This window comes from Corvus moneduloides, chromosome 19 (genome assembly GCF_009650955.1).
Source record: "Corvus moneduloides isolate bCorMon1 chromosome 19, bCorMon1.pri, whole genome shotgun sequence".
NCBI classification, from domain to species: domain Eukaryota; kingdom Metazoa; phylum Chordata; class Aves; order Passeriformes; family Corvidae; genus Corvus; species Corvus moneduloides.
The window spans coordinates 1,593,048-1,616,567 of record NC_045494.1 but is presented as its reverse complement, the minus strand read 5'-3'; the positions used below and the strand labels follow the sequence as shown (position 1 = coordinate 1,616,567).

Below are 23,520 nucleotides of genomic sequence, written 5' to 3'. Positions count from 1 at the left end.
TGTGGGGTGCCGGGGTGCAGATCCCTGGACACGGCTGGATCCCTACACCTGGAAGGGTGGAAGGGTTAATCCATGCTCAGCCATCCACATCCCAGCACAGCCCCCGGGGCTCGGCGGGAGGGGGCACCGGGAGGTTTCCATGAAGGATTTGCTGGAAAGTGGCTCCTGCAAACCCAGCCCAGTTCCGCACAAGGTTTTTTTTTTGTTTTTTTGGTTTGTTGTTGGTTTGTTTTTTTTTTTTTTTTTTTTTTTTGCTGCTGCAAAAACAGGTTTGGGTTTAACTCCGCAGGTGGGTGAGTTACCTGAAGGCCGGGAGGAGGAAACTCCCACATCCGCTCCCAAAGCGCCAGCCCTGGGCTGGCCAAGGAAGGAGGGGAGCAGGGGAGGCTCCCAGGGTAGGGTTTCACCTGCAAACACAGCTTTGTGCTCAAAAACAGGAGCTGCGGGAGGCTCCGAGCCAAAACCGGGGAGAGGCAAACTGAAAATCCCAGGTAGGGATTTCTGAAGCTCTCAGGAGGAGCAGCGGGAGAGCACGGAGAGAGCAGGGGGAGAGCAGGGCTCTCCCTGGGGACTCTGAGCTCCTCCTCCTCTCCATTCCTCTCCCCACAAGCAGCAGGGTCACCCCCAGGTTTAACTGGGAAGCCCCCCAGTCCCAGCAGCACTGCAGGGATGAGGCACCTCACTGGAAAACCCTTTGCTTGCACAGGGATGGAGCCCAGGACTGGAGTTCAGGGGGTAAAAACAAGTGGGGATATAAAAATAAGGAGCACATCCACTCAAATCCCCCCAGTTTCTATGGAAGTCGGTTGGAAAGGCTTTCAGAGGACAGGGGGGAGGAGAAAGGCAGCTCTTTGTGCTGGAGAAGGTCACCAGGTACAGGACAGTGCCCCTGGACATCCAGCCCCTGGCTCTGGGGTACTGCAGAGCAGCCATGGTGAAGTTCATGGAATCCCCTGACAGCCCAAAAGGATCAAAGGTTTCCCAAAGGGATCAAAAGTTTCCCAAAGGGATCCAGTCTCAGCTTTCACGGCAGAAGCAGCACAGGATTCATCTTTAAGTCACCTGTGGTGCCACCAAGCTTCCCTCCAGGACGCTGCTCCCCTCCCCAGGCCCAGGAACAGCATCACACACACCCCCCAAGGATCCCCCAAATGGGAAAACTCTTCAAATGCCCCATTCAGAAACTCTCAGCACAGAGATTCCCTCTCATTTCTAAGTTTGGAACCTTGATTTCAGGTCTAAAATCGTTTTCTGGTGGAGAAGGGGTGGACAGGAGCAACTTGGGAATGAAGAGGGCAGACCCCTCAAAAAATCGAGCAGGAAAACGAGCAGCATCCCTACAAGCTGGAACGGGCAGGAATGCCAGAGCAGTGTCTAACACGATACAAACACAAACAGATTTTTATCAAGCAAGGGCTTTTCTGCACTCAGTGCCAGAGAAGGGATTTCCTAGAGCAAAGCTCATTAGGAATCCTCACCAGCCCAGTACCTTTCCCCTCGATAACAAGAATAAAACCCCCAAAAAAGCAGGGCACGTCCTTTGGAAGGTTGTTTCCTTTCATCCCCTCCGCCCTCCGTGGCTCTCCCTTCAGCGCTGGTGGCTGGGCTGTTCCCTCCGGCTCGGGGAGCAGGCTGGCAGCCAGCAGCGCTCCTGCCAGGGCCCCTGCATCACCTCGGCCTGTCCCAGCCCTGCTGCGGCACCTCGGGGACATCTGCAGCCCCCGCCAAGCCACAGGGCCTGGGAAACCAAGGCCACCCCAATTAGAGCTCAAAGTGCCCTGCAGGGCGGCAGCAGGGCTGGGCTGGATTCCCCCCGAGGAAGGGATGGCGGTTTCTGCCCAGGGAACACAAAGGAGAAGGGCTGGGGGGGGGGGTTTGGTGACTCTTTGTGCTGCTGAGGGGGTTTCTGTTTGATTTTTCCTTTTTCCCCTCCCCAGGCAGCAGTTGTTGGTTCCCTACCAGCCCCATCCCAACCTAAACTGCCTCCGAGCCTCGGGGATGGGAAAGAATCGGACTGGGCTGGGTGCTGAGCGTGGCTCTCGCTGGATTCTGCCAGTGCAGGGGCACAGAGAGCTTCCCCTGCTGGCTGGGCAAGGGTCTGGCCCAGCCAGGCTGCTCTGGGAGCAGATCCCAGCACGGAGCCTCAGCCCAGAGCTGGGCACCCTCAGAGGGTTTCAGAGGTGGAATCACCGGGGAGGTGATGGAGTCACAAAGCCTCGTCCACACCAGGTAACCCTGCCTTGAGCCAGTTCACTTCCAGCTCCAAGTGACCACAGCCAGCCATTCCTCAGCTCCAGGTGACCACAGCCAGTCATTCCCAGCCCAAAGTGACCACATCCAGCCATTCCCAGCTCCAGGTGACCACATCCAGCCATTCCCAGCCCCAAGTGACCACATCCAGCCATTCCCAGCTCCAGGTGACCACATCCAGCCATTTCCAGCTCCAGGTGACCACAGCCAGTCATTCCCAGCTCCAGGTGACCACATCCAGCCATTCCTCAGCTCCAAGTGACCACATCCAGCCATTCCCAGCTCCAGGTGACCACATCCAGCCATTCCCAGCTCCAAGTGACCACATCCAGCCATTCCCAGCCCCAAGTGACCACATCCAGTCATTCCCAGCCCCAAGTGACCACATCCAGCCTTCCCCAGCTCCAGGTGACCACAGCCAGCCCTCTCCAGCTCCAAGTGACCACATCCAGCCATTCCCAGCCCCAAGTGACCACATCCAGTCATTCCCAGCTCCAGGTGACCACATCCAGCCATTCCCAGCCCCAAGTGACCACAGCCAGCCTTCCCCAGCTCCAGGTGACCACAGCCAGCCCTCTCCAGCCCAAAGTGACCACATCCAGCCATTCCCAGCTCCAAGTGACCACATCCAGCCTTCCCAGCCCCAAGTGACCACATCCAGCCATTCCCAGCCCAGGTGACCACATCCAGCCCTCTCCAGCCCCAGGTGACCACAGCCAGCCTTCCCCAGCCGTGGGAATCAGAGGCCATCAGAGATGAGTTAATTAAGGCCTTATCCTCACGACGAGCTCATCACATGCGAGTCCCAGCAAGGGAATCCCTCATTTGGATCCCAGCAGCACCAGCCAGGCTGGGGATCCCAAGGGAGGTTCTGGAAAATGCACAGGGACTAATCCTGCTCTGCTCCTGTCTCCTGCTCCAAACTCTTTGAGTTCCTCGTGTGTTTTACTGCTCTGGGTGCTGGGGCAGGGCGGAAAGCAGCCCAGGACAAGAGAGAACGACAACCCCTGCCCCCAGAGCGCTTCCAAAGGCAGCAGACAAGATGTAACATGAGGAGGAAACGGGCTGCGGGCCAGAGGGGATGCCATAAAAACGGGATGTTTTGGAGCCTCTCTGCCGTGGGCATAAATCACCGCCCACCCCTGCACCTCGCCCAAACCAAACCTCCCCGCGGCCCCAGCCCGGGCCAAATGGCACCAGAAATGGGTCTCTGGGTGCTGGTACCCAGCGGGGCTGCAGGCACAGGGATTTGGCTGCGCATGGCTCAGTGGCAGAGCCGGCAATGGGCTCCTGCCCTCCCAAAGCTTTGGTGGAAAGACTTTTCCTCTCCTCTGCCCTCCTGCCAAAAATCCTTAAGGCCTAAATAAACCCAGCTGCTCCCCACAAGGCTTTTGTCACCTCTTTTTCCTCCCTCTCCATCCCACCTTCCTCGCTCCCCTCACAAACCAGCGATGGCAAAGACGGGAATTTCTTTTCTCCTCAAGAAAGAGAAGCCGGGTTGGGGTGGGGAAGTGCCATCTTATTTCCAATAAACACCCCAAATTTCCTGCCGGACACATCCCAAATCCTCTGCCGGGCTGGCGAATGCAGCAGGGATGTGAGGAGCCCAGAAATAAAGTTTGCAGGCCCTGGGCTGACCCAGCAGTGCCCCGAGGGGCAGGAGCAGCATCTCGGCATTAGTATGCGCAGCACATCCCCGCGCTGTCTGCGCGTTTGTTCCCAGCCCACTCGGCTCTATAAATCTCCACAAAAGGCCAGGCCAGGGTGGGGGGAGCGGGGCCAGGGGGATGGGAATGGGAATCTGGGAATCCCGGCCAGCCGGAGCACCGCGGGCTCGGCAGGAATTTCGCTTCCTTGCCTCGCACCGCGAGGGATGGAGGGGAAGGAGGGGCGGCTGGGAATGCCCGTGCTTGCCTGCCCGAGGGAGCGGGATGTGGGATGGGATAGAACCGGGAATGGGGTGTCAGCACAGGTCCAGGAACCTCCCTGGCTGCTCCAGACTCGGCTGGGATGGACACAGGAAGCCTGGAAAAGGAATTCAATCATATTTCCCTTCTGTTATGCATTGCTGTAAATCACTGCTCGCCCTTTCAGACCCTCTCACAGGCCACAGGGAACCCCATTCCCAAAATTCCTCCGGCACTGCTCATCCACGGGTTGTGGTTTTACCAAAGCGCTGCCCAGGCTCCGGCTGACACCAGGGCTGCCTGGGTACAAATCTGGGGAAAATTCCTGCCTGGAAAGAGCATCTCCCTTTCCTTCAGCATCCCAATCCAAAGGGAGATGAGATCTCCCTCCCACACTGCAGCAAGAGGACCATAGAATGCTTCGGGTTGGAAGGGACCTTACAGCTCAGCCCATTCCAACCCCATCCTGTCCCAGTTCTCCCCAGCCCAGCAAACCCAGGTGAGTTGCTGCAGGTATGGAAAAAGGCAAAACCAAACCCATTCCCTGGGACTTTTCAGCGTTAAATACATCCCCAGGAACCGTGACCTTCGGAAATCACCGTTCTCCTGGGATGCAGCAAGAAAGCCGGAGCCACGTGCCCTTTTAGGTTCCAAATTATTTAATTTTTCCTTATTTCTTCAATAATTAAGTTTGTATTGAGTTCCCACATCTTGGAATTCTCTCGGCATTGGAACCCACCCGAGATGTGGTGCCTCAGCAGCACCTCAGCCTCCAAAACGGGGGAGAAATAAACACATTTGAAGAGGAGATTTGAGGGCAGAGACCGAACTGAAGAGCAAGATTTGAACTGCAGCTCAAAGCTGATTGGCAAACTGCAGCGCAGGTGTTGTAACCCTGTTCCCTGGATGCCCAGGGTGCCTCAAAATTCCCTTTTAAGCAGCTGAATCAGCAAATCCCGCAGCTCCCAGAGCCTTCCCTGCAGGCTGGCAGCGAGGAGGCAGATCCGGCACCACCTCTGCGTTTGTCTGGAGCACGGTGAAGCCTGGCAACGCTTCTGGCGGCAGAAGCAATCAGGAGGTGCTGGAAGCTTCCACAGAGACCAAAACCGTGATGAAACCACTGGAGATTTCAGCTCTCATCACAACTGCAGGGTTTCACTCCATAACCTGCGGTGTCAAAACATTCCTGGACAGGAGCAAAATTCTATTTAAAGCGGGCAAAACCCACTGGAAAGGCAGGTGACCTCTCTCCCCTCAGTGGGAAGCCGGCACATCCGGCCGGCCTCTGATGCATCCCTCAGATATCCCCGTGGCGGGGTGATAAGTGACAGGCAATAAAGCCGGGTTTAACTCTCTTAATTACCAGCCTTGCACCCGTGAGTAATCCCGGAGCGTTGAAGGTGGGGCACATTTTCCATCACAGAGCCGGGACTGCAGGAATTCCATGAGAAGCGTTTGCTGCTGGATGAGGCTGGCACGGGGGAGAGCTCCAGATGGAACTTCCTAACCCAAAGCGCCCTCCAAACCCCAGAGCACCCCTCCAGACCCCAGAGCACCCTCCAAACCCCAGAGCACCCCTCCAGACCCCAGAGCACCCCTCCAGACCCCAGAGCACCCTCCAAACCCCAAACACCCTCCAGACCCCAGAGCACCCTCCAAACCCCAAACACCCTCCAGACCCCAAACACCCTCCAGACCCCAGAGCACCCTTCAAACCCCAAACACCCTCCAAACCCCAGAGCACCCTCCAGACCCCAAACACCCTCCAAACCCCAGAGCACCCTCCAGACCCCAAACACCCTCCAAACCCCAGAGTACCCCTCCAAACCCCAGAGTACCCCTCCAAAGCACCCTCCGAACCCCAGAGCACCCCTCCACACCCCAAACAGCCCTCAGCACAGGGGCTGCTCCTCCAGGGAACACCCCGAGTCACCTCTGCCAGCACCGCAGAATCGACCTTGGACTAATTCCACATTTCTCCAAGCCTTCCCTTCCTACAACCCTGTGCCACTTGCATCAACACGATTGGCAATATCGCATGGATTGGAGGGTGCTGTGCCTAAAAAAATAAGGAAGGGAATTATGGGATGCAGCCAAAAGGCTGCAGAAGGATTCAGTTCGAGGAATGCAGCCGGGAATGGCTCGGCAGGTTTGGTTCAATTCCATGGAGCAGCAAAGCTGGAGGTTCTGGGACAGGGAAAAGCAGAGCCCCGGCAGGAGAGCAGCGCCCAGGAGTGAGGATGCCACAGTTTGAGGGATGCCTCTCTCCCTCTACTCGAGCTTACACAGGGTGGAGTAATTCCAGCAGAGCAGAACCCCTGGAATCCAAGCTGGTTCCCATTCCAGAGGCTGCTTTTCCAAACTATCCTTCATGCTTTTCCAAAATATCCCGTTGCAGGTGCATTTGGTGGGACCGGCCTCGAGGCTCGGGACAGGGAAGTTTTTCCTCAACACTAACCCAGAGGAAAAGTCTCATGCAACCGCCAAAAATTTGGATACGTGCACAGAGCAAGGAATGGCGGGAAAATCCATGGACATATGGACATGGAAGCTTGGGACTGCTCATGGAATACCCTGAGGTGGAAGGGACAGGGATCATCTCCTTGGGATGATCATTAAAGCCCCTTCGAACCCAAACCTTTCCATCATCCAGCTCCTGGCCCTGCACACACAATCCCAAGCAGCTCCCGGATGCAACACGAGGTGCGGGGAGGGGAAGGAATGACCAGTCCTGGCCTGGAGCTCCAGGGGTGACCCCGGCAGGGGCAGAGCTGCTGTCCCAGAGGAGCCTGCAAAGCTCAGCCTCTCCCAGCACAGCCCAAAATACCAAAGACTCCTTTCCAGCCCAACCTGGAAATATCTGGGAGTTGCTGGGAGCTCCCCAGGTGGAAACCCACCACGACCAGCAGACTGGGTGAAGGGTTTCACTCCTCACCCCGGAGCCCTTCACCTCCAGCACAGCAGATTTAGGCTGGGCTGCCTAAAACCGTTCCCAACTCTCCCACCGAGAGGGGTCCAACCCCAAACTCCTCCTCGCCTCCCCTGCCCTCCAGCTGGCAGCGCTCAGCCCCAAAAAAAGACAGGAGATGGAGCGGAAAAAAAAAAATACAAATAAATCCTTGCAGATTCTCATCTTCCTCCTGTCGTGTCTCGAGTCATTGTTTGGCAGGACGAGAATTTCAGCTCTGGCTGTGCCGGGGAGCAGGATTAGACAGGTCACGGGGGATCGGGTTTCAGATTTTACCTTTTTAACTCCCCGGCTCAGCACGTAGGCTGGGAACTGCCAGCGCAGGGAGCAGGCAGGGGACAGCCGGGGGCGGAGGTGGCAGCCGGGGATTCACGGGGACTTCTCACGGGTCCAGGGCTCACGGGAGGGACCGGCTGGGGTAGAACTAAACGGGGCAGGAGGGGAGGATTTTGCCCCACAAAGAGGAAAAATAACAAAAAGGGTCCTGCTGGAATTTTGTCCTAAAGGGATTCAGGGATTCTCCCTGAAATTCAGGATTCCAGCAGAGCCAGAAGCCCTCGGTACCCTGAGCACCTGGATTTGGGAGGATGCAGAGTGCTGGGATTTGGAAAGCTCTGGCAGCTTCCAGGGCACTTTTGTGGTCACGGGCTCCAGGTCATTACGGAGCCCTGTGGTTTCAGCAGTAAAAATCTCATTTCCACGTGGTTTTCCCTCAGGCAGGGAATGCTTCTGTCCTGCCTTTAGCATCTCCTTTAGTTTCTTCAAGGTCAGCATCCCTCAAGAGCCCAACACAAAGATGGTCCCAGGCTGGACTGGGAGACATCAAAAAATGGAAAAGACAAAGATTCCATTCCTCAGGAGGATAATTCTGATAAAAACACGCGTTGAACCTGGGAGAGTTTATGAACCCGAGCTGTTAACGCTCATCAGGATTTCTGGGATAGCCCAGGAGGGTTTGTGTTCCCAGCCTGGCCCTCTCCACCTGCACAGGAGCATCACAAATCCCTTAATTCAGGTTGGAATTGTCTTAAACACCCATTTAAATGGAGCCTTTTGTGTCCCTTGCAACGCAGGATATTCTCTAATTCCATGATTTCCCCAGCACTATTCCTGCTCCATATTGACTCTTAATATGATCAATATTCGACTTGGAGTATAACAAGGTATTTTCTTCCCCATGAGTGTCTTATGGGGAAGGATTTATTGTAATTACACAATTATAATTTATTCTAATCAGCCTCAAAACAGCAGGAGCACAAAGAGACGAAATGACTTTCCCAGATTTCTCCAAGCCAGGGAAAAACCCAACCTCCTTTTCCAGAGCAGGGCCCTAACCAATGCCCCATTCTTCCTCCCTTAACGCCTCCAACGACAAGGAAAAATAATTCATTACCAGATAAATTATTTAACCAGCCAGGCTTTTATTTCCTCGCTCACCAATTCCCTTTACGTTTATTAACCTGGCCACCACCTCATTGTTCCGAGGTTTAGGGTGCTCCGGTGTTCACAGGACACCTGAAGTCACCCATGGGTGGCACCTGGGACATCTGATGGACCTCGAGGGAAATTCCCACCTCGTTCACAGCAGAATCCTGCATCCACCCTGAATTCCTACCTCGTTTACAGCAGAATCCTGCATCCACCCTGAATTCCCACCTCGTTCACAGCAGAATCCTGCATCCAGCCTGAATTCCCGCCTCATCCTGCACCTGAATCCTGCATCCAGCCTGAATTTCCACCTCGTTCACAGCAGAATCCTGATCCAGCCTGAATTCCCACCTCATCCTGCACCTGAATCCTGATCCAGCCTGAATTCCCACCTCATCCTGCGCCTGAATCCTGCACCCACCCTGAATTCCCACCTCCTTCACAGCAGAATCCTGCATCCAGCCTGAATTCCCGCCTCGTTTACAGCTGAATCCTGCATCCAGCCTGCCCAGGAGCCCCTTTGCAGCTGCTGCTGCAGCACAAGTCTCCAAAAAGTCCTGGACTCCAAGGCAGGCACAAGACTCAACATCCCAATGCCCAAGATTTCGGAGTTCACACCACCAGGACAATTACAAATGATGCCCAGGATCCACGTGAAATAACCCTGTTTTCCAAGGTGCGCCTCATCTCCCAGTTCAAGGTGCCTCTGGCAGGAGCTACAATTCCAAGGGGAAACGCTGAGAGCAAAATTAGGCCAGGAATCCCTCAAATAACATCAACCTCTGGCATCAGTCCCGGGTCTAACCCCCAAGGGCACCTTGCAGGGTTTTATTTGTCTCAAAACACCTGAAAAAGGCTCTGAGTCACCTCCGTTTAACCAGTTCAATTTGTGTTTCCCAGTCAGAGGAATAATAAAAACAATCTGGTGAGAGTTGAACACCAAAAAACCCAGAGCCCCCAAGTTTATTCCCCCACGAGCCAAACCCCTCATATCTTTAATTTTCTCACAGAATGCCCAACGCACCCCCCGAGTTTGGGATGCTTCCATCTCGTCCGGACAGGAGAAGCCTCAATGATCAATTTCCAGGGCTGAGCAGCCGTTTCCCATCGTGGGGTTGGTTTAGGAGCCTCTTTCCTACACGGCACAGCCACCACAAGCCAAGCACAGATTTCCTCCTTCCCACCCCTCCAATGCCACCTAGAACCACACAGAAACAGGAGAATCCAAGAGTTTTGAGGAAGGATGAGAAGGGTGGATTTGTCCCTGGGCCCATCTGCTCCTGGGGACACCCCGAGGCCGATCCAGACATTTCAACATGTCCCAAAATGGTCCAGAACCTCCTGGTTAATAAAGTTCCCGAGGAGATGAAGATAAGCACAATCCTTCTCCCAGGGTAATTACCAGCCTATCACTCCCGAGTTAATTACACACAGCTAAAGATGTTATTAGGTGTAGATGGAAAAATCCGAGGCACTGGGAACAAATCTGTCTGCCCTGAGCTGGCTGAGAGCTGAATATTCCCAGGGAAAAGGTGGGAATTCTCCATTTAACCACTGAACGTGTTGTGAAAGGCTTCCAAGATCATCGATTCCAGCCTTTGAGCCATCCCCACCTTGTCCCCAGCCAAGAGCCAGGTGACAAATCCAGCCCTTCCTCGGACACCTCCAGGGATGGGGACTCCAAACCCCCCTGGGCAGCCCCTTCCAAAAACCCTTTCCATGAGGAAATTCCTCCTGATGCCCAACCTGAACCTGCCCTGGGGCAGTTTGAGGCTCATTTTCAGCTGATAAGCAACGACAGAAACCCAGCATCACACAAACCCCACCTGCGGCCCCGCAGATCCTGCAGGCGGAGATTCCAAACGAGGTTTTTAGGGTGTGCACCCAAGGAGTCCCCACCGGGGCACGAGGACCATCATTCCCCCACCCATCCCTCTGTTCTTTTCAGCGGGTAGTTTTGGAAGAGAAAGCAGCAGAGGAGGAGGAAGCTCTGTCGAGCTGCAACGACCCCTGAACGCCCAAAGAGATGCACGCACCATCCTCTGCGCTGGGCTGTGGGACAGGCCGGGGCAAACCCCAGCGAATGCATTTCCGAGCTCGCTGCCTGAGGGCTGAAACAGGTAACGACAGCCAGGGAGGGAAGGGAGGGGGGAAAAATCCCAATTATAACAAGCAACTGTCGGAGAAAACACTTGGAAAGGAGCGGGGGAGAAAAGTGACAGCGGTCGGAGCACGGGGGTGGGGAAAGGAGCTGTGTGCTGGGCCCAGCCTGTTCCTGGAGAGCCAGCCCCAGGGAACGGCCCAGAACATGAGGATTTGACCCCGGGATGGACCCCCAGCCTCCCTGGGAGCTGCTTTTCCAGGAATTCCTGTGGCCAGGAGGGTTGGGAGCTGCCGTGTGTGGATCAGCTCTGTCAGCAGTGACAGCAGGGCTCTCAGAAAGCTGCCTGTTCCCACTGAAGGCTCCAAGGGATGGAGAATTGACTCTGTCCCTCTTTGCACAGCATTAAACTCGGAATTAAACCCCCACACTTCCCTTCCCAGTGGGAATTTGGCTGCTGCCAGCCCTGGGTGTCTCTGGGAGTGTTCGCACATCCAACACCTTCTCGGAAAGGGGCATCACCTCCCCCCTGACTCCCCCTGCTCAGCAGCTGCCTCTGCACTCAGCCAACCCTTCAAATATCTGGCAGGGCTGGAAATTGGGGTTTAATCCCTGATGCCTTGTGCCCAATTAAAGGCTCAGTCTCCAGCCAGGACAGCGCTGCCAGGGAGGAGCCGCTCCCAGGCTGGCTCGGGGTCGGTGCCTGCTGCAGAGAACTTCACCCTGTTCAGTCATTCCTGCAGGGAACCAGAGCCATTCCCTGTGAGCAGCCGGGGGGGAGCCCAGCTGCGCTTCCAGGTGGCCCTGAAGGAGAGGAGCCTCCACGGGGGTCTGTCCATCACCAGCTGGAGGTGCGGAGGGGGCTGGAATTCAGAGCTCCTGGAGCAACTCAGGGGCATTTTCACCTTTGGGAACCCCCCCTGGCACCCCCCAGCCGGAGGAATGTGGCAGGGGCAGTGCTGGCTGCCCATGGAAACCTCTGGCTTTGCACCAAATGCAGAACTGAAACCATTCCCTGGCCACCTTCTGCCCCTCCACGCCCACTCCGCGCCATGGGAGGCCAATAATTATTTACCCAGTGTTCTATTAAAGAGAGTGAAAAAAAGCAGGGGTTTAGGACAAGCAGAGCTGCTTATCATTTCCTCCAATCTAGGGCTGGGTTTTGGAGAGTCATTCACCTACAGGTGACTGACAGCAGGGCTTGTGATGAAATCCTGGGTGCAAAAACATCTTGCCTCAAAAAGGCTCTGGCAGAGCCAACAAATTCCAGCAGCTGAGCTGGCACTGCCACACCAAGCCACTGCTCAGGGATGCAGCTGGACAAACCTGCGGCGGGGAGCTGATCTAAGGGATATCCTCCAAAATCCTGCCTCTTTGTGACGAGGAAAATCTGATTTGAATACTGCTCTGAACACAGCCTGTCCCTGGAGAGGTGGGAATGTCACCGGGAATGTCGCCAGGAATGGCAAGGCACAGCAAGCCCTGGTCCAGCCCTGCATGCCCAGGCCAGGAGCCCCGGGGTGCCCGGTGGCCCTGGGCACGCTGCTCCCTCCCAGGAGTGCAGCAGGGAGCAAACAGCGTGCAGGGACAAGACTGGACATGCTGTTCCCTCTTTGTGGTGGCTCTGGATGCCGCCAAGCAGCTCCTTGGAAAAATCCATGTTCCAAGTGGCCCGGACAACAGCAACGCAAAGGCACAGGGGGATTTATCTGCTCCTTTCCCAGATCCACTCCTTTCCAGATCCACTCCTTTCCAGATCCGCTCCTTTCCAGATCCGCTCCTTTCCTAGCAGGAAAAGCGACATCAAACAGACTTTGCAATGTGCTGGCAGGGGGGGAGGCAAAATTGCAGTTCTGCACAGGGAAAACAGGGATACACAGAGGAAAAGGGGTGAGCCCAGCAGCAAAAATCAGGAGTCTCTGCATTCCAGGACACAGTGTTGTATTTTTAAGGGCAGAAGCCCCAGAATGTTCCAAAACCGAGATTCACCTCAGAAAGCAGCACAGCAGGACATCCCTGCAGTTCATCGTTCCATCACCACACTTAGGTTAAAGGAAATCATTTGAGAATCCCCAAATAAGAGCAGGTCAGTAAAAACAACCCTTTTTAAAAGCCCGAGCGACCCACGAGCTCAGCCTTGCTACGCCCGCCCTCTGCCAGGTCTGATATCACAGAATCCCAGACTGGGTTAGGTTTGAAAGGACCCTAAATCCCATCCCATTCCACCCCTGCCGTGGGCAGGGACACCTTCCACCATCCCACGGCTCTCCAAGTCTCATCCAACCTGGCCTCGGAAAGCCCCTTTTAAAAAGGGTCTTTAAAATGGGCTTTTAAAGCCAGTCCTTAATGGGGCTTTGCTCTTTCAAAGCCTCCTGAATATCCAGAAAGCCTCATCAAAAACGCGGATATGAGCAGAGAGATCAATGCCACCCCTGCGTCCCAGTGTGCCAAGGACTGTCACACCTGCTTGGAGAGGAAAATGTCCCCAGGCACGGGCGTCACCTCCCCCAGCCCCTGCGCTTCCCCTGGGAGCCCAAGGAGAGCTGGCAGCCGGCATCCATCCTAAAATACAGGTCCGGGCTGGTGGCTTGACTTATCCACTCAGCTCAGCTCCCTCACTGCTCCCTGGCTAAATCAGTTGTGACAGGTTTGGCCCCGGCCGCATTCAGGCAGCCTCACGCAGCAGCTCCCGGTGCCGCTGGATTAACCTCGTTGATAACTCGCTAAATCCCAGGGCCACCCATCCCGGCCCCACAGCCCCGGGGCGCTTTGAGTCAGCCCAAGCCAGGTCCACCCTGCTCACACCCCTGGGAGACCTCAGAGAGCCGCAGCGGGGTTTGGAACCGAGAGAACTTGAAAAAAAAAAAAAAAAAAAAAAAGCATTTATTTAAAAAGAAACCTGCGCGAGGTGGAGATTTTGAGGTGATTAACCCAGCCGGGGTGTTCCCCGCACCTGGGGCTAACGTGGGGGAGCACAGGGAGGAAAGGGAACAGCCCATAATATGCAGCCGGTGCTTCGCAAAGGTTTTTACCTAAATGTTGCCAGGGTGATGTGTACACAAGGCTGTCCTGGCTCTGAGCCGCACCCCCGGCCCGGCAGCAACACCCGGCTGGGATCCCGGCATGGGAACTGCCAGGGCAGCACAGCGAGGGTTTGGGGGTCCCCTGGGGGGTCCCGGGGGCTGCGGGGAGCTGGGAGCACCCCGTGAGCGCTGCTGCCCCTCATCCCACCGGGAATGCTGAAAACACGGGGGAAAACGAGCTCGGGGGACAGCCGGACCTGCAGAGGCCAAACCCACCCAGTCTGGGAGGAGCTGGGAACTGGGAGCCCACGGGAAGGGGCAGGGAGGGAATCTTGGGGGGTTAAAGGTTTTCCTGAAAGGTGGTTGACAACATCCAGCGAGAAACTCCCTGCGTGTGACCAGCAGGGAGATAAATTTGAGGGGGAGTCACTCTCAGAGCGCCCCAGCTCTGGTGGGATGAGTTTGGGACAACACTCCAAGGAATCCTGAGGACCAAGTCCAGCAGATGCTCAAATATAACCCAGCCGAGCTCCCTGATCCCGCACCAGCCTTCCCACAGCTCAGCGCCCAGCAAGGACGAACCTCCAGGACCAGGCAGGGAAAAGCACCAGGACAGAACCAGACCTGCACCGATCCTGATGCCAAAAACTCCTCAATAGCTCCCTTAGAAAACAGCTCTTCCAGGACTCGGCTCCTATGGATAACCTCCCTCTCAGGATTTTCCTGCAGGGAAATCTCTAAACAGCCAGAAAATCACCAAAGCCACTGGCCAATATTCCTCCTTTTCCTACAATTCCCAGGAGCTGTGAACATTGGGGTCCTGCTGCTGCTTTAGGTTGACAGAGGGGAGGATGCTCCATGTGGCAGGGAAGGACAGGGCATGGAATGGGTCCCTTTGGAGAAGGATTTTCCTGCTCTGTTGGTTCTCCACCAGCCTGGGATCCCATGGATCTGAGGCAGTTTTGTTGAAACTGGCAATTTAATTAGTGAGGGGGGGAAAAAAATCTCCAGTATAATTCAGGAAGAAACCTCATTTCCAAGTTAATGAGAGAAATATTTTAATTGCGGCACTTAACAAGTTATGACTTTGCCAAGATGTTCTCTCGGGGAGGCTGCACATATTTTCCCTGAATTTCAAGCAAGGGAGAGTGGGAGAGGAGAGGGGAGGAAGAGAGGAGGAAAACCATGGAGAGGAAGAGGAGCAGCAGGAAAGGGTTTGGTTAAAGCAACAGGAGACTTTTCAAACTGAAGAGAGACCAGGGAACATCAGCTCAGGGGCTCTCTGGTGATCTGGGATAAGGATTTAGGCTGGATTTAGATGGGATACTGGGAAGGAATTCTTCCCTGTGAGGGTGGGGAGGCCCTGGAATAGAATTCCCAGAGGAGCTGTGGCTGCCCCTGGATCCCTGGCAGTGTCCAAGGCCAGGCTGGACATTGGGGCTGGGAGCAGCCTGGGACAGTGGGAGGTGGAAGTGGATGAGCTTTAAGGTGCCTCCCAACCCGAATCATTCCCTGATTCCCTGCAGGCTCTCCCCAGGCCCGCGGGTGCCACGTTAACGCTGAGCCCTTGGCAGCTCCCAGGGCAGGAAGTTTTTCCCTTTGAAGGCGGCTCCTGGGGGTGAGATTTGTTTTCTCTGCACGGCTCAACAGAAATATCAATTTCCTCCTCAAAGCTGCAGCCCTGGCTCCTGGCAGCTCAGGTTTCCTTCCCGGTGAAGTCTCTCCATGGCAGCCAGGTCTCTGCTCCTCTTGGGGACACTCTGGACTCACCCAGCATCCCCAAGTCCCACTGCCACCAGACACCACCATAAAACCAGCATCGGTTTCAGCTTGAGATGAGCTCAGCTTGATAAATCCACGGTATCTGGCAGATGATTCATCGATCCCCATGACCTCCTGACAGCTCCTCAGGCCTTTATTGGTCCTGAATCACATCTGCTCATAAATACCAGAGGGGTTTTTCACACTTTGCATTATTATTAAAGGAGGACTCGTTTCGGCTGCCTTTGAAAAATGTTTCCTGCTCTTTTGGGCTTCTGCAGGATTCCAGGAAGGGCCTGGCAGCAGAGCCTCCCCCAAACACATCCATGCATCTGCTGGCACTCCTGGCTTCAGCCACAGTTGGAGGAATCAAAAAGTTAAATAAGAGGAGAAGGAGAAAGGACTAAACCCAGCCAGAGTCAGTGTTTACCTCCCGTGTTGGTTTGGAGACGATACCAAGCTCCAGAGCAGGAACTCAAACAGCAGGGACTCACCTGATGATAAAACACATCCTTCCTCCCTCCTGCATCTGGGGAGGAGCTCCCGCAGCTCGGGATCCCCTGGAGTGAGGGAGACCGGCATTCCCAGCCCTGCAGAGCTGCTGAACCTCTCCCTGTGCCCGGGCTGGCACATCCCAGGGGCTGCCAACAGGGCTCAGACAATTCCCTGTCCTCCTTGGGAGCCCAAAACCACCAGAGCTGGAGTAAGAGAGGAGCTGGGATCAGAGTGAAGCGGGGTGGACACTGGGCTGCATCCAGAGGGGCATCCAGAGCCTGGAGTTTTCCAGAAAAACATGAAAGTAAAATTTCCAGCCCATAAAGTGTTCCCCCAGCCCTCATCTAAAGGTACAGGAGTAGGAAAAGCCCAGAAAAACTTCTCCCCCCATTCCTTGTTCGGGAAGCAATGGAGGGATTTCCCCTCTGCCCGGGGGAATGACTGAGCCATGAAGGAAATGGAATTCCCTGGAGCCAGCATGGGAAGTTCACCCACGAGCAGGGCTGGCTGCAAGGCCAGGAGCCCAAAAAGCCCCAAAGGCCTGAGCTGACAGCCTGAACCCACCTTGAGCAAGCCCCAGCACAGCCTGCCCAGGTGGGTGACACCGCCCGCCAGGGCTGCCCTTGGCTGTCACCCGTGTCACCTGTCCTGTGACAGCTCCCAACTTCCTGAAACTGGAGAGCATTGTTGGCTTTGGCCCGGCTCTGGAACATGCCAGAGGCTCCTTGGGAACGCGGGATTTAACAGGAGACCCAAACAGCCTGACTCCAGCCCCACTCCAGGCTGGAAGGAGGCTCCAACAGCCTTTGCTGAGCTGCATTTTCCTTTGGAATCCTGCCCCAAGCCAGCAGCCCAAGCTCCAAGCAGGAACTGGGAGCTGGGACAAAGCCACTGGTGCTGCTGGTGCAGTCCCACATCTCTGTGTGTGCAGCCCTACCCGGCTTTTTCCAGCTCTCCCCCAGCCCAGAAGAACCCCAAGGTTTAGAAACCAAACAGAAAACCTTGGGAATACACCCAGGATCCAGCTTCACCCCCGCATTTGGGAACACCTCCCTGTAAAGCCTCCCAGGCAGAGCCCAGGCGCCTCAAGGACGGGCACTGGGCTGCTCAGATTTGGGGGTTTTTTTCCCCTCCACGTGGATATGGAGCAAATTTTCCTAATTTCAGGATCCGCAAAGCTCCAGCAATTGTGTGAGCTGGGTGAACACGAGGATTAAAGGAGGGGGTTCCCAAAACTACACCAGAAAACAGCTCGGAGCTGGAGCCAGGCCTGGCCAGGAGGGCTCAAAGCACAGCCTGGTCATTGATTTCTCTATTTGGCATTTGCCAGGGAACATTTTGCAGGCTGGGCAGGCCCAGCTCCCTGGGAAGCTGGACACGGATGGGTTGGGATGAAGCAAGGAGAAAGGGATGATTTCCTTTGCCCAGAGCTTTCCCCACGGGAGACTGTTCCACTCCTTCCCTGCTCAGCAAAGCAGTGACCCCGACCTCCCTCCTTTAGTGCAGCCACAGCCTGGGAATGTTCCTCCTTTTGTCCCGTGCCACATCCCAAGGGAGTGCTGGCATGGCGCTGTCCCTGGCCAGGCTGTGCTTGCAGGGAAGGCGTGCAGGACACCTCCAGCTGGCGCTGGGGGATGCAGGTGCTGTCCCTGCCACTGCTTTGGCTGATCCAGCCCTGGGTGTCCCCCCCAGGCAGGACCTGGCTCCAGGAGCTCCCTGAAAAACGCCCGGAGCTGGAAGGAGTTAAAACCCCCTCATTGCTGAGGGATTTCTCCCTAATCTGTGCACATGTCCGGGGGATCAGGGCTGTGGGTGGTAGTGCAAGCCTGTGGCAGTCGTTCGGGCCCATGGCCCAGCACCTGACTGGCTCAGCAAACCCTCTTAGCCCAGCACTTTTCAAATTTAATTAAGAGGCTCCTCTGACAGGCTTAAGGCCGCTGCTGTGCCAGCTCCAAAGCGCTCCCAGCAGCCTGACAAAGGCAGGAGGGAGCAGGGACACTTGGCTACCACGGGAAGGGTTTGCAGAGTTTCACCCAAACCACAAAGCAACAGCAGGGAGCAGGGGGGGGAAATAAAAAAAAAAAAAAAAAATTCCCTGAAGGTGATGCTGAGAGTTCGGGGTCAGATTCTTTCCTGCAGAGGTAATGGGGGAAGCAGGAGGAAATCCAGGTTAATAAAAAACGGGCTCTGGTGGTTAAAGTTTGCCAGCCCAGAGGATCTGCTCACCCTGGGATGTAGCCAGAGCTCCTGATCCGTGGGGCTCACAGGGCAGAGCTGCTGCTGGCACTGGCAGGGGGCACGGGGAGCCCTGCAGGTGGGAGAACTCCTGCTTGCCACAGCTCAGGTGCAGCAATCATCAGGGATCCAGTCCACCCCTCCTCAGCCATGCTGGTAAGAAGCAACCCCAGGGCACATCACAGCACTATTTCAGTGTCTCTCCAGGAGAATTTAACCCAGGAAAATCAGCTCCATCCAGGCAGGGACCCCCAGTTTGGCAGTGTAAAGGTGAGCACCTCAGAGCACCATCCCAGGTACCCCAAACAGCCTAAAGACACTCAGTTCCCAAAATTAGTCCTAGGCCAAGCTCCCACGTGGAAGTTACGCCAGGAACTGCAAATTCAATTACCTAGATGACAGCAGCTCCATGCCCTGACTTGAAATTTAAACTTTTGGGTTGAGGAGTGTGGGTTCCCTCCGCCCAAACCCCATTTTTGGCTACTTGGCAAAGTCCCCCCAGCAGGAAATTCGGAAGAGAAACAGTCTCAGTGTCAATAGTGCCCCGAGTCTGTTTACCCAGGGCTATTTGCACGAGATAATCACTCCCAAGTGTCTCACCTCCTCCACTCTGCCACAGCCAAATGATGTCATGGAAGTGGCATCCAGAGCAGGAGCCAAAGTGAACCAACATAACCCAAGCCCAGCAGGAAATCGCTCAGGAGCCTCTCCACATGCAGGGAATGGAGCTCCCCTTCTCCCCAGGGCTGTCCAGGACAGGGAATCAGCTCCCCTTCTCCCCAGGGCTGTCCAGGACAGGGAATGGAGCTCCCCTTCTCCCCAGGGCTGTCCAGGACAGGGAATCAGCTCCCCTTTTCCCCATGGACTGCCCATCTCCATCACAGAAGGAAAATCTATCCCCTCGCCCACCCCAAACAGCCTGGAAAGCATCCCTGGGGATTAAATGCCTCCATAAAAGTGTCTGAGCAAGCCCACAAACCCAACTGTGCACAGGTAATTCCATGAGTTCTGTCCTTTCCCTTCCAAGGAGCCCAATTAGGGTCATTAATCAGGAATTCTGCCAGATCTGCAAACCAATCTGAGCTCTGTCCCCTTTGAATTCTCCCTGGTCAACGCCAGCCCTGGCAGCGGCAATGCTGATCCACCCACACACGTCCGAACACTGCCTCAGGGAGCTGCTGCCCAGCTGGGGCGCTTGGATGGGGATCATTGCTGGGGAGAGTTCCCAAACCCCAGCCCAGCCCTCCCACGGAGCTGCAGGGACAGGGCAGTGGGCTGAACCTGTTGGAAATGATACAAAGTTTAAATATTTTATGTCATTTCAGTCATAAAAACTAGGTTTTAATGAGTTTTGCTCACCTTTGCCCCCCCGGGAGGGAATTTGAAGTTTCTTTTCAGGGCATTGTTCCACCAGGCTCAGCCTGATGAGCCGAACATCTCAACTGACTGGGAGTAGCAGAAAAGAGACACGAGAGATAACGACCATCAAGGACAATTAACAAGCCTTAGCTCCAAACACCACCCCTGGCATGGTCAGAGAGGCCTGGTCTGGGAAAAGACCGGTAAGAGAACCAAGAATGAGAACCTGATTAACACCGATGGGATCAATAACCAATAGGAAACCAAATACTAAGAACTGCACAACTTGGGACCAATGAACATTGAACCAATGAATCTCTGTGGGTTTTGGCTGTATAAAAATGAGAAAAATCAGATAAAATTCACGTGTGATGGAAGGACTTCCTCTGCACACCTGGGCTACGTGTGGGTGAAACGGTTTCTGTGTCACAACTCAGCCAGAACAGCAACCTGGCCAGAATAATTTTCACTGCAAATGTTGTTGGGAGAGTTTTTTGGTTTTCCCGCAGTTTCTGTGACAATTTTGGCGACCCAGATGGGACGGGGCTTTCAATGCTCTATGCATTCCGAGATTGTGAGGGGCTCCAAGTGCACACAGGAAATATCATCCAGGGAGGCCTCGCATTCCCTGAGTCAGGTGAGTTCAAAGCAAGATGGAACCCTAACCCCAACCCTAATGAAGAGGTGTCGAAATCTGTTGGCCCTGAAGGCACAGGAGCCACAGTATGGTATGAACAGGAGGAGGAGGAGAAGGAAGGAGAAGGAAGGAGAAGGAAGGAGGAGGAGAAGGAAGGAGGAGAAGGAAGGAGGAGGAGAAGGAAGGAGGAGGAGAAGGAAGGAAGAGAAGGAAGGAGAAGGAAGGAGGAGGAGAAGGAAGGAGGAGAAGGAAGGAGGAGGAGAAGGAAGGAAGAGAAGGAAGGAGGAGGAGAAGGAAGGAGGAGAAGGAAGGAGGAGGAGAAGGAAGGAGGAGAAGGAAGGAGGAGAAGGAAGGAGGAGGAGAAGGAAGGAGGAGAAGGAAGGAGGAGGAGAAGGAAGGAGGAGAAGGAAGGAGGAGCTGAGAGGAAAGGAAGATGATAAAATTTCCCGTGGCAGTAACAGCTGCCAGCAGCGTGTGAAGCCCAAGGACACACGGATGGGAAACGCCTCTGCAGGAACAGGACAGGGCCCATCCGTGCTCCGGAGCACTCACGGGTGCACTGGGACACCCGGCTCCAGACCTGCAAGGACCACAATGAGAGCGGGTTCTGTGCCTTCGGGGCAGCTGCGAATTCCCGCACGAGCGCTGGGACTGCAAACACGGCTGGCAGATCCCATGGGAGCCGCACCAGGGCCGCGACGGCGCCAACGACGATGGAAACGACGAGGTGAGCAGCCAGGAGGGGGACCTGCCCTTCAAATGCTTCATCTGCAGGGGTTCCTTCAAGAACCTCATGGTCACCAAGTGTTGGCGCTGCTTCTGTGAGAGCTGTGCCCTCCAGCGCCGTCGCAAATCCCAGCGCTGCCGTATCTGCGACAAGCAAACCAACCTGTGTTCCTTCAACCCCGCCAAAGAGCTCATGGCAAAGTTGGAAAAACACGAAGAGGAGGAAGGAGAGGAGCAGCAGTCAGAGGAAGAAGAGGAGCAGCAGTCAGAGCACGGAGAGGATCCGCAGCAGCGGAGCGCTGGTTTGTATGTAACTGAACACAGCTTCTGTGAGAGGAAAAAAATAAATTAAAAAAGTTAAACTTTGTATCATTTCCAACAAGCACAGCCAGGAGGGTCCTGCTTGGAGGGCACCCCTGCACCTGGATGGATTTCCAGGCCTCCTTAAAGCAAGGACAACTGGGACGCTGACATTCCCTCCAGCTCCTTTCAGCTCTCCGCGTTCCCAAAAGCTCAGGGACCACAGGGACAGCCCGGCTTGGCAGCCCTCAAAAAGAAACCTCTTGCCATTTTCTCCCATTCTTTAAAAAACTAAAAGCCAAGAGGGAGGTGGAGACTGGGAGGGTATCAAACTAAGATTAAATATCCCCAGCAGCCTGGAGAAAGAGGAGCACAGGAACAAAGGGGAGAAAAAAAATCTGCTTTTTATTATTAAACTATTCTCTCAAATTTCTAATAAGCAGGTTGAAGTTTAAATTACCAGATCTCTGACAAAGTCAGGATCCAAACAGTTCAGGAGCTGCAGATAACAATCGCCTTCCCCCAGATCGCTTTCAAGGCCTTTTCTGCCGAGACAAAGCTCCCATTCACAGGGGCACAGGGACCTCGGGGCTTTGATTTCCCTCAGCTCCGGAGCCCCAAAGGCTCCGGCAGGGAGAGAAGCAGGTCCTGCACCTGCAGCAGGATGGCACAGAAAGGACCAGGAATGCTGGAAAACCAAGGATCCACGGCAGCCCAACCCCTGGAAGTGCAACCTGAGCCCCTGCCCAACGCAGCCTTACAAATCTCCCAGATTTGGGGAAAAAAGAGGGGAATGAAGGAGCCCTGGGTGCACACAGACCTGGCTGCACCAGCAGGGAGCTGCTGGAGAAAGCAGCTGTGGTCCCACAGTTGGGGTGCTGTGGAGGATGAAGCCAGAGCCAAAGGATGTGCCACAGCTCATCCAAGGTGGGATTAAAGCTGGAAGCATTCCTGCCCTGGGAATCTGGCAGGAAGGATGTACCAAATCCCTGATAATAAAAGTTCTGATGAAATTTAAGGGGAAGAGACATTTGACAGTGGATTGGGAAGGTGAGACCGGGCTGGGAGAACCAGAGGTGAGAAACACGGAGAACCTGGGGCAAACAGCAGTGACATCTCCATTTCCAGCACCACAAATGGATCCAGGTCCCAAATGGATAGAAGGATCTGCAGATCCCAGGCTGATTTTACCTAATTCCTGTGTCACAGTTCATCTGGGATCTGTCCCCAGCTGACACAGGGTGACAGACACAGACACCCACTTCCAGCCACGGGTTTGGATGTTCCAACCCCATTTTCAGCTCAAACCCATGGATTGTGTCACCACGGGAGCCTCGAGCAGCTCCTGGTGCCACCAGCTGCTGGGGAGGGCTGTGCCCCGGCTCCCCTCAACCTGTGCCCCTGGAGGCACCAGCACGGGGCTAATTGGGGTTAATTAAGCAGGTGCAGTAGCGCATTGCAGTGCCGCGGCCAGAGCTCGTCAGGAGCCAGCTGGGGGACCCTGACTCCAAGTCACAGGCTCGGCACTCATCCCTCGGGATCAGCTGGCCGGCAGGAGACGGCAAACACAGCATCCCCTTCACCCCCAGCACGGGAATTGAGGATTCGCCCGGAATTGTCATCCCTTCCATCCCTCCCCTCGCCCCCAGCCTGCTCCCTTTCCATGGCGAGGGAGGAGGAGGAGGAATCTGCTTTCCCCGTGGGTTTTCCCCTGGCTCCCAGCTCCCCCCGCTCCCCCCGCTCGGCATTGAGGCCGATAATTACGGCTGAAAAGCCTCCACATTCCCATGCTGCCAGCCTGCCCTCCCTTCCCACCGCCCCCGGAGCGGCTGGAAGGAGCAGGAGCCGGGCTCAGGGGCAGGCAGAGCCCTCGGCCCGGCTCACCCCGAGCAGGTGAGATCCAGAGGGATGCCAGGAGCCAGCACGGACACTGCCGAAAGCAGCAGGAATTTTCCTCACCCTTCCCAGGAATGTGTTGTCCCACCTGCCCAGCAGCTCATGGAGATGCCAGCGAGGTAAAGGACAAGAACAAACCGACATCCCCTAAATTCTCTTCTCTTCTGGAGCCTGGAATTGAGGCTGGATTTCCTCCCTCCCGGAGGTGCCAGAGCCCAGCACTGCTCAGCCTCAGGGTGGTGTGTCCCACCTGCTCCACTTCAATGCCAGTGCCACACACACCAAAAAAAACCCCAAAAATAGGGAAAATGGCCTGAAGCAGCATTTGGGATTTGGGACAGTTTCCCCAGGGACACACTGTGCCCAGGACTGTCACCCCTGCCCACCCCAGTCGTGGCTGAGAGTGGCTCCAGCAAACAGCCTGGGAAGGCAGA

At 55.3% G+C, this 23,520-nt stretch overlaps 1 protein-coding gene across 1 annotated transcript; it reads left to right on the top strand.

The window, feature by feature from the left end:
- Positions 1–20,548: 20,548 nt before the first annotated feature.
- On the top strand, positions 20,549–21,242 carry LOC116453718 (E3 ubiquitin-protein ligase RNF113A-like; the record flags this gene model as incomplete). Its single annotated transcript, XM_032129442.1, is given in 3 exon segments — positions 20,549–20,678; positions 20,681–20,782; positions 20,785–21,242. Coding segments are annotated over 3 exon segments (690 nt in total), but the record flags the coding sequence as incomplete, so codon positions are not given.
- Positions 21,243–23,520: the final 2,278 nt, after the last annotated feature.